Raw genomic sequence first — 13,927 nt, 5'->3', positions numbered from 1 at the left:
AGAGCACTTTGAATTTATTTGTAAACAACACAGGCAATATCTATCACATTCGAGGTGATTCGAGTAATGTTGTAGTGTGCGTGCCATCCCGTGAGTCGCCATGAGAGACCGAGTTTCTCATATCACTTTGCACTAACCCATCCATCTTTGTTTTTGTGTAACAGCTTTCTGCCGCCCATGAGCCTCTGTACGTGCCATAAATTCTTTTGTTCATTTAACTTGTACTGTGCGCCATGTGTTGGTGCTGTCTCGCTCTCTCTCACGGGCAACTCGAAAACGGCACGGACAGAAAAAGTCAAACGTTTTATAGCATACATAGGCTCATGAACCTATACATGCTATAAAACGTTTGATTTTTACTGTGCGCTCTGTTTTCAAGTTGCCCGTGAGAGAGAGCGAGACAGCACCAACACACGGCGCACAGTAAAAGTCATGAGAACAAAAGAATTTATGGCACGTACAAAGGCTCATTAGATATTTGATAGGCCTTTTCATTTTTTTTTCTCAAAAGGAAGTAAAAATGAAAAGCATCGTGTACTAAGTCTAGCACCAGTTTTAGGTCTATTATTCGCATTATTTAAACCAATCAATGTACTTGAAATATACTGTTTGATAGCAGAAAAATATCACGTGCTACTGCAGTATGCTATTGACAATTTTATCAGAAAATTCAGTTGAATTCACAGAATAGATGTTTTCTAGAAAACCGATTACGCCTTCATAATTATTTGATCGTTATTTTGTATTATTGTTTACCTTTTAGAACCACCGACACGTTCGGCATTTGTATAGAAGAACTGTCAAAGATCTTCCGAATCAGCTGATTAGAGACGTCTCGTGAAAAGGCCTATTGCTCAATTGTAACCACCATTGACAGTTCTTTGATGTCAGCACAGACAAAAAGGCGTCACAATCTCATAGGTGTCCATCGATCATTTTTTTTAGCGACCGATTCGTATATATGCGACCAACTGCAGGCTGCAATGATTTTGATCGTCATATGTTTAAATATAGTCAAACCTGTATTAGTCGATGTTCCATAGTTCGATATCGACTCATGAAACCATACTTAAAACAAAAAATATAATTACTATAATGCTCCCTTTTATCAGCTTTCTAAAGAATATAGGTTCCATGAGTCGATGATCTTTTGAGTATCGACTGGAAATTTGACTGTCCATGAAATTCTGAAGTATATTCTGATGGGATTTTCATGCTGAAGAGCACCGTTTTCGAATCACACGGTTTAATACATGGTAAACATGCATCAGTCTTGGACAGAATAAACAACTTACTTGAAGACGTCATTTTCATGATTAAGCAATCACGATCATAGATATTTGGGTTGAAAATTTAGCATACTCAGTGGCACAATCTAGTGAAAGAATTCCCAAACAAGTGTGGCCCATCACAAGTTTGTACTCGACTTACTGAACTCTTGAGCCGAGAAGTATATATTTGGATGTAATCGGGATCCTCAGATATTAGCAATCAAAATATGCATGCTGAGTAACGCCACCAGTTGAAAGAATTTTAAAACTTGAGGTTCCTTGCATTTAGGCCTTCATCTTAGAACAACCTTGCCGAAGTAGTAATATTTATTAGTAATGAAAATATCTCAGGATCATTTTTCTAAGCGATCAGGATCCAAATATATCTGCGTTCGAAAAATTGCATCTTCAGCGTCGTTTTGTGGAAGAAATCCGAATCAAACGGCATATCACATGTTTAGTCCTTAATCTATTAAACATCTTTGCCGAAAACACCATCTTGCTAAAATATCGTTATCCTGAGATATTCGCGATCAAAATACGCAATCTGTTGGTAGAATTTCAAGTTGGGTGGCTTATTACATGCTAGACCTTGACCTATTCAACACTTTTGTCGAAGACGTCAACTTTAGAGTAAGGTGGGGCAAAAGTTCGACCTTAGTGATATAATCAAAGTTTCCAAGAAAATAATAGCAGATGAAACAAAACAAATACCATACAGCGAACCTTCAACATATTGGCTATAACTTTGCTGAACAAACTTGTGTCAAAATATTTACCCATTTTTATAACAGTTTCAAAATTGATTGTCTTAAACGAATCTAGTGTGGGGCAAAAGTTTGTTGGCTAAAACACAAAATATCAATACTTTTATGCCAGGCATACTTTATACCAGTCGCCAAAAATTGATTCCAACTATTTATGGAAAAACTAATACACGTCAAATCATCCTTATGATAGCCCTAGAAACGCCCTTATATAAAATATTGAAAAATATTTTACCTTCATTTGAGTCCATGCATCGAAAGTTTGACCAAATATTACAATATTTACGTCGAAAAACAACAAATAGCCATAAGTTTTCCAAATTTCAATCGATTTTTATGATATTTGGAGTGAAAGTCTCTTATTTGAATAGCATTCGAACCACCATGACATTTCTAAGTTTTGATTTTATTTGAGCTAGAAATCTTAAAAAGAAACTCTTGCCCCAATCGAACTTTTGCCCCACTTTACTCTATAGGTAACCAGGATCCTGAGATATCTGTGTTCGCAAAATATCATGCTCACTAGCGCCATCTATTGAAAAAATTCCGAATCAAGAAGATCATCACATGGTAGCCCTTGAACTACTGAACAACTTTGCTAAAAACACCATCTTTCTAATAAATCGGGATCCTGAGATATTCGTGATTAAAATATTACATGCTCACTAGCGCCATCTTGTGGCAGTTTTTCTTGTTAGGTAGCTTATTATATGTTAGTCTTTGGCCTACTAAACAACTTTGTCGAAGACATCATCTTTCTAGGTAATCAGGATCTTGAGATATCGGTGTTTGAAAAATTAAATGCTCGCTAGCACCATCTGGTGACAGAATTTCGAAACAAGCGGCCTATTAAATGTTAGCCCTTGACCTACTGAACAACTTTGCCGAAGACACCATCTTGCTAAAAAATCTAGATCCTGAGATATTTGTGTACGAGATGTTGCATTGCGAAATGTCCACTACACCGGTTCCCCCGGGGCACAATCCGATGGCCAAAGGAAGATGAGGATGTTTCCAAAGTGTTTTCTGTCCACTGACCAATTGGTACCGTTGGACTGAAGAAATTTGTCGAAGACATCCATATTCTATCTTGCCTAGCTTTGGATGTACAATCAAAACTGCTCCGCGTGTACTCAGTACACGATGCGACCGCTCGTGTGACGGGCCTGGTAAAAAAAAGTTACACGAGCGGTCGCACTGGTGTACTGAGTACAAGCCTAAAAACTTAGGTTAAAAACACGATGTTTTCGAATACTTTTCTTTGATTTTTTCGAAAAATTTCTTCTCTACAAGCAAGAAGAAGAGTAGATCTTGGAATAGGACCAACACCCGGATCAATTTGAAGGGATTTTCAACGTGTTTTTCGATTTTTCGCAAAGTGCGTGTACTCAGTACACTAGGGCGACCGACGGTGGGTTAAGGATGCCATTTACCAGCTCAAGAATAATAAGCTCATAAGGATGGGCCCGGAGAGGCTGGCCATTTGTTTGCACCGACTGATAAATAGGTACAATCTTAGAAACAGAACAGCTACCGGAGAAGTGATAGGAAGGCCCCAGTATATCCCAGATCATCTTTCATTGTCTGCCCCCGGTAGTAAACGAGTTCATGAGAAGTTATCGAGTCGCCTTTCTTGACGGCCGATCGACAACGAACCAAATATTTACTGTGTGCAAAATCATCCAAAACTGTTGTGAATGCCAGGTCCCAACGTATCACCTTTTATCGATTTCAAGGTGGCATACGATAATATCGACCACGTTGAGCTATGAAAAATCATGAACGAGAACAGCTTTCCCGGGAAGCTCACGAGACTGATAAGAGCGACGATGGAAGGTATGCAAAATTATGTAAAGCTTTCAGGCGAACATTCCAGTTGGTTTGGATTTCTCCGGGGACTACGACAAGGTGATGGACTCTCGTGCCTGTTGTTCAATATTGCGCTAGAAGGTGTCATGCGGAGAGCCGTACGATTTTTACAAGATCCAGTCAATTGCTTCGCGGATGATATGGACATTTTCAGTCGAACATATGAAAAGGTTGCAGACCTGTACACCCGCCTGAAACGCGAGTTGGATTGGTCGTGAATGTGACCAAGACAAAGTACATGCTAGCTGTTGGGGGTGAGCGCGACAGGGCTCGCTTAGGTAGCAGAGTAACGATAGACGGAGATACGTTCGAGGTGGTCGACGAGTTAGTCTACCTTGGATCCTTGCTGACGGCTGACAATAACGTTAGCCGTGAAATACGGAGTGGTAGTCGGGCCTACTATGGCCTCCACAAGAAGCTGCGGTAAAAACATTCACACCCGCACCAAATGTACCATGAATACGCTCATAAGGCCAGTGATCCTTTGAGGGCATGAAACGTGAACCATGCTCGAGGAGGACCTTCAAGCACTTGGAGTCTTTGAACGCCAGGTGCTAACACACCCTATCTAGAGAACAGGGAGTCGTGAGTTCGATGCCTGTCCAGTCTTCACCGAGAAGACGTGTAACTTTTTCACAAACTTCACATCAGTTTGTCCATTTAATCCAATTGCAAAGTATATGTAATGTTTAGTTATTCGGTAGTTGTCAAACTTCCACTCGGCTGGTTAGCCGTAAACCACGAATCATAATTAATTAAAACAAGTGTGAAATGAAATTACTCTGTAAATCGAGGGCTTGGTTGTATAGTTGCTCGTGAAAACTTCCTTCTGGAAGAACATTCTCTTCTCCTGACATGGACTCCGTGCAAATGTCTTTGATTGTAAGTCCGCACATCTGTTTTTGGCCCTTCACACAGGAGACCAACTTGAGCTTGAGCTTGAGCTTGATTGGCCGCCCGTAGATGCCTACTCCAGTATCGCTAGATCAGCTGCACTTACACAAGGAACCAACCGAATGACTGCTTGGGACTAGCAGACACCTTCAGTGTGCTGGTGATCTTCTAGTTTTAGGCAACAATGGCGCCTATCACGTCAGAATGCAGACTAATGTGGGGAAGGGGGAGGAAATGATGTTGCACTTATACTGGCCCACTGTAGACCGTGGAGTCCGACTGCATCTACGTCAGCTCATGCGGAAGTGTATGAATTGGGGAAAAGGCATGGCAGAGAGGTTTGCTTTTGTGGTTAACAGACTGCCTATGTATCAGGCGTGCTCGTGGAAAAATGGAAGCGTTAGGGAAACGGTTTCTTGCCCGTTTCTGGTTCTAGCGTTTGCTATGAACAAATAGTTTTGAGTGTGATAGATTAAGAATAGAAGATAGAAGCAAGTGAGAGATATATAACTACAAAGTACGAGGAAAGGGACGGGCCTGGGATTGAACCCATGACCTTCTGCTTATGGAGCAGAAGTGGTAGCCATTAGATCACCAACCCTGTCTCCCTACACACAGGAGACCAACTGATCACAAACAACAATACAATCTTGATCGCTATTCTGTTTAAAGGTTCAAGCTCAAATAATGTCACACTCTTTGGAGGGAGGGGGTCAGGCAGAGCGTGACAAGTATTATAAATTCTTTGGAGGTCTCATTCAAAGGGGGAACAACCTCTTAGTACCGCGGGCCAAATCGAAGATTTATTTTTTGTGTGGTAACAGAATGATGGTCCACACCAATGAAAATACATTTTTGCCAATGAACAGTTCGGAGTTCGGATCTTTTACGTGTAACAAACTTGATACGTACCGACAAATCTGAAGACTTTTCTACTGGTTATGCTTTTCTAGACATAGAAAAAACATTCGACAGTGTTTTGTATGAAGGTTTGATTGCATAATCAAAACAGCAATAATTTTTAACATACATACATTAGAATAATCCAAGGTTAACTGTCAAATCGTACACCTTCAGGTTAATTATCAGAAATCCAAATCTGAAAGACTTCCTGTACTGTCAGAGATGGTGTTCCTTAAGGCAGTATTTTGGGATCAATATTATAAAATATGTTAACATCTGACTTGTTTGAGTTATCTCAGGGATGTTCAAAATCTTTGTTTGCGAATGACACAGGCCTCTCCGCCAAAGGACGAAGTCTGCGTGTCATCTGTAGTAGAATGCAGAAAAAAATCGTTGCAATCTTCTATTACCACAATAAATGCATTATATATTAAGGTTAAGTTAGGTTAAGTCAATTGAAGGCATTGACTTTTTTTTCTCTCAAAAGCAGGTGAACTCAACTCACCTGTGAAAAATTTGAACTACTAAGGCAAATAAAATATAATATGTTGTTTACTTAATTGAAATAAATGCTTAATTTGTTAAGTTTCACCAAATTAGGATGATAGTGTTGTCTAACACAGAACACCTAGATATGAGAAATAAATGTAATGTTTGGAATGATACTAATAATCAAATTAAAAAAAATGTATGGTGGGCCTCATTCTCAAATTAACGTTTATTCGCATGAAATCTGCTATTCCATTATTCATTTCTATCATGCCGGTACCTGTTCTCATATTTGATTCATTTTCAAGGTGGCTTTACCTAATGAAACCCATTTTTCCGACAATGAAACATGGTTTTCGGACGTTCTGTGTATGGTCAACTCGAGAGCTGATGTTGAACATTAGACAGGCAAATTCCCTTCCGATGGAAACGCATTCAGGACAGCAGTGTAGTCTGACGGGTTAATCACATTACAGAGAAGAAGCTGGGAAGATTTATGCACTGCTTCTTGGCGAGGTTTTCGCTTCCGACGATGCAATAAATCGGAGAAAAATCACTGCTCGTTGCCCAAACTATCGCCCGAAACCCCGAGCCTTCGCCATCTTTGCTCATGAATGCATTTGGCCCTGGGTTGCTCATAATTATTTGAGCATGTCCAGCCCTTTTCTGGCTTGCAGCGTACAATTTATGCACAAATTTATGTTACTCTGTGATTTATCTTCCATGGTAAGAGTTTAAAATAATCCCCTCAAACATATCGCTCCCCTACAAAATGGTACTGGCGGCGCTTGCAGTCACTGGGCAGGCTCGGAGAACCTAGAATGGGAACACCATCAGTATATCCGCCGTCGAAGTGATGTTGCAATGATTGTGGACCACCAGGCGCCGGAGATAGCAATCGTCCGGTGGTGACAGTGGTGTAGAACGGGATCAATGCAGTAAACCAGTGATTGAAACTGGTTGAATTAGTTTTGCTGCAAAGAATTATTTAAACACGATCAGTTTTAGTACTTCTATGAAGTATTTCATTGATTTGGATGATTTAGATGAATAAATGCCTGGGTCTTTTTTTTTTGCACGGGTTAAACCTTTCAAAATCATCGCAAACGCATAAAACTATGGATATAGATACTTCTGCATTATTTGCAGTTTTAATGGTTTTGAAAACATAAGCACAGAAAGAATTACCGTACTCCGGGATAACATAGACCAATATTTTTTTATATATTTCTTCAAAATATTATATAAGGGGTATTCACTAAAACTTGCGTAAAATGAAATCCTGCGTATTTTTAGCAATGAAACATTTCAAATGAAATATTCCTCTTCTGCTTCTCTTCTAGTTATCCACTGTAAACGTCAAACAATCATCCAAGATTTGTTGTCTGAACTCAAAATTGTTTTTTTTTTATCGCCGGAGGATAAACTGATGTTTATGCATTCATTATTCGATCAAATAACCTGAATTCAACCTAAGAAACAGCAATAAATGAGAGCAGAGAGTGTCTGTGGTCACCCAGGATATTTTTGCTTGTATCGCGTCAACGGAGATATTCATGATCTTCATTCTGTGCATAATTTGGGAGACCAATGGCATGGCAATACGTGGGGATGATATTTAACCTTCTAGTACCCAACCCCGCCTTTAGACGGGGTACACTTTGGAATTTTGTGTATTTTTTCGTAGCTCAGAAATCAAAATGATTATATTTGTGGCTTTAACCTTGACTCATTTGAAAATTGTTTGAAAAATTGTATTCCTATATAACCTACAAATGCCTGGGGTTCATTTAACGTGTAATCACAGACAAACAGACGTAACACTTAGAACAAATCTCGATCCAAATCATAGTCGCGAGGACATGTACGCCCAATGCTAAAATTAGTGTGTTTGGCCGACGGGCTAACAGATGGCGGTAGTGTGTAAACGTCAAACGCGAACAAAAACGATGCGAGCGCTGCGGGTGGGGGATTGGCCACCTACCATATTTTTGAATCGACCGTTAAAAAGGTGGTCGATGGACAATGATGAGAGTGTGACGTCTGTTTGTCTGTGGTGTAATTTAAAAATGCGAACCTTTTATATATTTCTACGATCAACCTATTACAGAAGAAGAGCTTGGTGGTATTAAAATAATTTTAAACCTGTTTTTCCGTTAATTACACGGAAAATAAAATATATCACAGAAAAAAAATAAAAATTTCATATTTTTAAAAGTATCCTGAAAACTAAAATTTTTATTACTGCCAAAAATCAGTATTTAGTAGAGGCTTCAAGAAAAACGAAAAAGGATAGGGATGTTCAAAAATAAAAATTATAAAAATCAAACACCAAAATTCACAAATTCGTGAATAAAAATAAATCATTGCCCAAAACGTGTTAAGAACGATCTTAGATATCAAAAAATGATATTTAGATCGGAAATAAAAATTTGGGTATTAGAGGGTTAATAGGGGGCCCAGATAGCCGTAGCGGTAAACGCGCAGCTATTCAGCAAGACCAAGCTGAGGGTCGTGGGTTCGAATCCCACCGGTCGTGGATCTTTTCGGGTTGGAAATTTTCTCGACTTCCCAGGGCATAAAGTATCATCGTACCTGCCACACGATATACGCATGCAAAAATGGTCATTGGCATAGTAAGCTTCCGGTTAATAACTGTGGAAGTGCTCATAAGAACACTAAGCTGAGAAGCAGGCTCTGTCCCAGTGGGGACGTAACGCCAGAAAGATGAAGAAGGGTGAATGGGGATCACTAATGGGAGCTACATGACAAAGCCAAATGGGTGCAATTTCTATCTCATTGCTACAAGGAGCCATGTACCCTGTGTACCTGGTTTAACTACCTTTACTAGACACGAGGCCACCGAAAACGGAAACCACGTAGACATAGAATGGCCAACATGTCATTTTATTTGCAAGCGTACACTTAAATTCGTCCAGCATATTCTATTTTAATCTCCATTCTTCATAATTTCCTGAAGTCGAATGTTTGGAACTCCCATAGTAACACACCTAGATTACCAAAGCATTCTACGATTGATTTTCAGCTTACTGAAAAGCTTCATTGCTTATTTACGGAGTTTCAAGAAACATTTCACATAACCAATTTAGCATGACTTACGTAGTAATTTACGCCCTTAAGTGAATACCCTTATTAATAGGTTATTAATGCACGTCTCATATTTGCCAAATTGGTACTGCCATTTATCGCTCTAGAAAATAAACTATATTTTGTTTTCTGAAAAATTTCAGAACGTTTGAAAATAAATTAATCTTTATTTTTATTTACATGATCAAAGGTAATATTGATCACCCATGTAAATAATGGATGCCTTTGATTGATAACTACCTTGCAAGGTATCAAGTAGAGCTACAGAGTAGAGTCACGCCATATACGGGCGTTTTGTAGAGTTCTATCTTAGTCGGTCTTGGGCGATACTTCACCAAGTCGCCGATCTCTAACTGGTTCAATGCTGAATATTATATTCGCAATTCTTCATTCAGTAATTCGCACTATGTGACCAGCCCACAGAAGTATGCCATATTTCACGCGCTTAATAATATTCACTTCCTTTTACACTTCATACAACTCGTGAATCATGCGTCTGCGCCACACACCATTTTCTACTTTCTCACCGAGTATTATCCACAGCATTTTACGCTCTAAAACATCGATGGATTTCCGGTCTGCCTCCTTCAACGTCCACGCTTCATGCACGTGAGAGCCACCGGAAAAAAACAATGTTTTATACGGGGAAAATTTTATTCTCGTTTGAACGTTGCGGGACCTTAGTTGGTTACGTACCTTGTAAAAAGCCCTATTTACAACCGCAATACGTCTTTTCACTTCGCGGAACTCGTCGTTGTCACATGCCACAAGCGTTCCAAGCTAAACAAAGTCTTCAACAACTTCAAGCAGATCCCCTTTGAACACAACCTCTGCACCAACACCATCAGGCCTACCTTTATCTCTACCTGCAATCATGTACTTCGTTTCGGTAGAATGGTCAGGTCTATCCTCGCTGTCATCTTTTTCAGAGGCACGAAGGCTTTCTCCACTAACCTACGACCGATTACAAATACAAATTGATTCCAATACAAGTTCGTCTGTCATCATAAATCATAACCTCATCTGCAATCTCTGATCAAACCATCTGATTTCAAACCATCCAGCGTTACACGCATTAGCCTACACTTTATACACTACACTTTTGCCGAAAAATCATGTTCAGACAATATTTGCTACAGCTCATTTATGTGCATTGAATTTGTCTATATGTTATTATTTATTTATTCATGTATTTGGTTTTACATCAATTAGCTTGATAAAACCTCGCCCACAATATTTCGCTAATTCACTCGGTTCATGGTCGCTTCTCTCGACTGCAACCCACCAGAACCTGGTGCACCTGGTCAATCTACCTAGCTCGCTGCGCCCCATGTCTTCTTGTTCCGATCGGATTCGTGGCGACCACCATCTTTACAGGACTGTTTCCCAGCATTCTTGTAACATGCCCTGCCCTGCGTATCCTTCCAGCTTTGGCCACCTTCTGCATACTGGGTTCGCCATAGACTTGAGCGAGCTCGTGGTTCATCCTTCGCCGCCATACGCCGTTCTCTTGCACACTACCGAAGATCGTCCTTAGCACTCGGCGTTCGAAAACACCAAGAGCTTGCAAGTCCTCCTTGAGAATAGTCCACGTCTCATGCCTGTAGAGAACTACCGGTCTTATGAGCGTTTTGTACATCGTGACCGCAGTTTCTTCTGGAGACCGTAGTAGGCACGACTTCCACTGATGATGCGCCTTCGCATTTCCCGACTAACGTTGTTGTCAGCAAGTATCCGAGGTATACGAACTCGTCCACCATCTCGAAGGTATCCCCGTCTATCGTGATACCGCTTCCTAGGCGGACCCTGTCACGCTCAGTTCCGCCTACCAGCATGTACTTTGTTTTCGACGCATTCACCATTAGCTCGACTCTTGTGGCTTCGCGTTTCAGGCGGGTGTACAAATCTGCCACCGTTTCAAATTTTTTCCCAATAATATCCATGTCGGCCGCTGTAAGTTGCGCCACGTCGACCAGCGAACCCCACGCTTCCCCATCAACCATCACTGATGACAAGTCGATCGATGATTGCCGCTCCCACAGCACACGCGGAGGATCGGCTTGCAACGAAACATCAAAAAAGGGCAGTCATAAGTCACCTAAGTCACCTCAAAAACGATTTTGAGAGAAATTGTTTAGACGTATCACCAGAATTAGAGTTTATGCCACGACATTTATTCAATTAGAATTAGTTAAAAATTGAACCTTCATTTAATACGGTGAGAGTCCAACAGAATTATGCGATTCAGTTCACTAATCTAGTGTGGCCTTTAGGCTACTTGTCTTGCTTTACAGATTTCTAAGAAGAGCGTAAAAATCATTGCACTATAAATTTGGGAAACTATGTGGTTAGGTAAAATAATGAGTCACACTCATTCGATATGTGTAAATAATTTACATGAATGTAATCAACAGGTTCTTTAACTGAATAGCCCATCCCTACCCATTATAAGTTGTGATCGACTTGAGTTTGCTCGTGATTACTAAAGTAAGAAATCTTTAACTTAAACCTAAGATTGATAAAACATTAACTACTTTGTAATTTCACGCAGGTATTTTATAATTTACATCAATACGAACCGAATAAATTCATGAAATCATCAATTACGAGCATTGTCGGCCAACATTTATAAAATACTTTATCAAAGATGCCGCTAACAAGGAATGCACGTAACAAACCAGCTGCCGGTAGCGCTGGTGTAGCCGCCAATCTGAATGCTTCCTGTGATGCTTCCGCTGGTATTGAAGAGGACAATATTCGTACAGAAGATGCAATCTCCATGCCCTCTGGTACAACGGAACAGGACGGCGAGACACCCAGCCGTAAAACCGCTGTTGGAGAGATTAACGCCCCCCAGTTGAGTGGAACAATTCCGAAACCACCTAGAAAGTCCCCAAGTCCAGGTGTCTCAGAAATGATAAACAAATTAAACACTGCGAATCTGAACGTCGACCACATTCAGCTACGTCGGTCAAAACGGCATTATCACTGTTCGCTTTGTGACGAACGGGACAACAGTAGAATGGTCCAGTGTGATTCATGCGATAGCTGGTACCATTTCACATGCGCAAAGGTGACTGAAACGGTAGCGGAAGTGGATTGGAGTTGTCCGTTTTGTGGAGTTAGTAACCGCACCAACACTCTTCATCTAGGAGTCGTTCCGTCCTCGAATCAAGGAAACGATAATCGGCATCCAATGGTTCAGCAGCAGCAACAAGATTCAAAAGGTCAAGCACAGCCTGGTCCTGTCGATGACATTGCATCAGTGAGATCAGTAAGCACTCGTTCCAAAGCATCGTCCAACAGAAGCCGGACGAGAAGAGCGATGGAGCTGCAGCTACTCAAGCTAGAAGAAGACAGGGCTTTGCAGCAACGATATTTAGATCGTAAATTTGCCATATTACAAGCGTATGACAGTGACGGAGAGGAAGATGAGGTTGGATCAATCGTCGACAAAGTTTCACAAGTGGAGGACTGGATTCAGCGCACCGATAACATTGGTAAAACCGTGCCTGGTTTAACATTCAGAGAGACCACTGGACAGCCGCCGAGTAACTCGCGGTCTGTGGAGCACGCCGCTCGAGGTCACATGAGTCAACCTGCTATCGTTTACCAGACAAAGACATATCCAGCTCCAAATAACGTTCAACATCCACCAAATCACAGAGGATTTTCAACACGAAACCAGTCCAATCAATATCACGGCATTCTGAATTCTCATCCAACACTGTCGCAGCCAAATTTACTCAGCCAAAGAGCTACTTTGAGTGGCGTAGCTGATTTCGTTCCAAGACAGCGCTCTACACCTAACGCTCCACGACACCGATTTCAAAACGTGAATCAAGAAGTTGATTTTGTTGAAAATGGAGGCGCACCCGAGTTTCCGCCTACAGTAATGACTGCCCAACCGCCAAATTATTCACAGCCTGTAGAATACACCGCTCATGGTCAAGAACATCAAGCGACAGTATGTTTGTTGAATCAGAGTCAGCTGGCCGCACGTCATGCAGTACCAAAAGACCTCCCGGAATTCAGTGGTCGTGCAGATGACTGGCCATTGTTTCTAGCTATGTTTAACTCTTCAACACAAATGTGTGGTTTCTCTAACGAAGAGAATATGCTTAGGCTGCGCAAATGTTTAAAAGGCGAAGCGCTAAATCGGGTAAGATGTGAATTGTTACACCCGAACAATGTACCGAGTGTCATCTCCACACTTAAAATGCTGTATGGAAAGCCTGAAGCGATTATTCAAGCGGTAATACAAAAGGTGAGAGACTTACCAGCCCCTAGGATCGAAAAGTTAGAGACGCTAGTTGATTTTGCTCTATGCGTGAAAAACCTATGCGCCACAATCCAAGCATGCGAAATAGATGACTATCTATACAGCTCTTCGTTGCGGTACGAATTGGTGGAAAGATTGCCCCCGGCGCTGAAGATGGAATGGGCAAAGGCAACTCGAGGCAATCCTGTTCCCACTTTACTGCAATTCAGCACCTGGCTGTACGTGATGGCGGAAGATGCAAGCATGGTGATGGGAGTTCACAGCACCGTTCAAAAGAGCGACTCCAGAACTCGGGGCAGGAAAGAAAATTTGCTAAACGTTCACATTGAATCCGACGATGGACA

At 41.1% G+C, this 13,927-nt stretch overlaps 1 protein-coding gene across 1 annotated transcript; it reads left to right on the top strand.

The window, feature by feature from the left end:
- The first annotated feature begins 11,267 nt into the window (after positions 1–11,267).
- On the top strand, positions 11,268–12,943 carry LOC110675177. Its single transcript, XM_021839569.1, has 5 exons — positions 11,268–11,519; positions 11,596–11,653; positions 11,716–11,788; positions 11,853–12,852; positions 12,918–12,943. Exons 4-5 carry the CDS (start codon positions 11,949–11,951, stop codon positions 12,941–12,943), a joined length of 930 nt encoding a protein of 309 aa, XP_021695261.1. The 5' UTR covers positions 11,268–11,519; positions 11,596–11,653; positions 11,716–11,788; positions 11,853–11,948.
- Positions 12,944–13,927: the final 984 nt, after the last annotated feature.

Source organism: Aedes aegypti, chromosome 2 (assembly GCF_002204515.2).
Source record: "Aedes aegypti strain LVP_AGWG chromosome 2, AaegL5.0 Primary Assembly, whole genome shotgun sequence".
Taxonomy (NCBI): Eukaryota; Metazoa; Arthropoda; class Insecta; order Diptera; family Culicidae; genus Aedes; species Aedes aegypti.
This window is presented reverse-complemented; position numbering and strand designations above follow the sequence as displayed.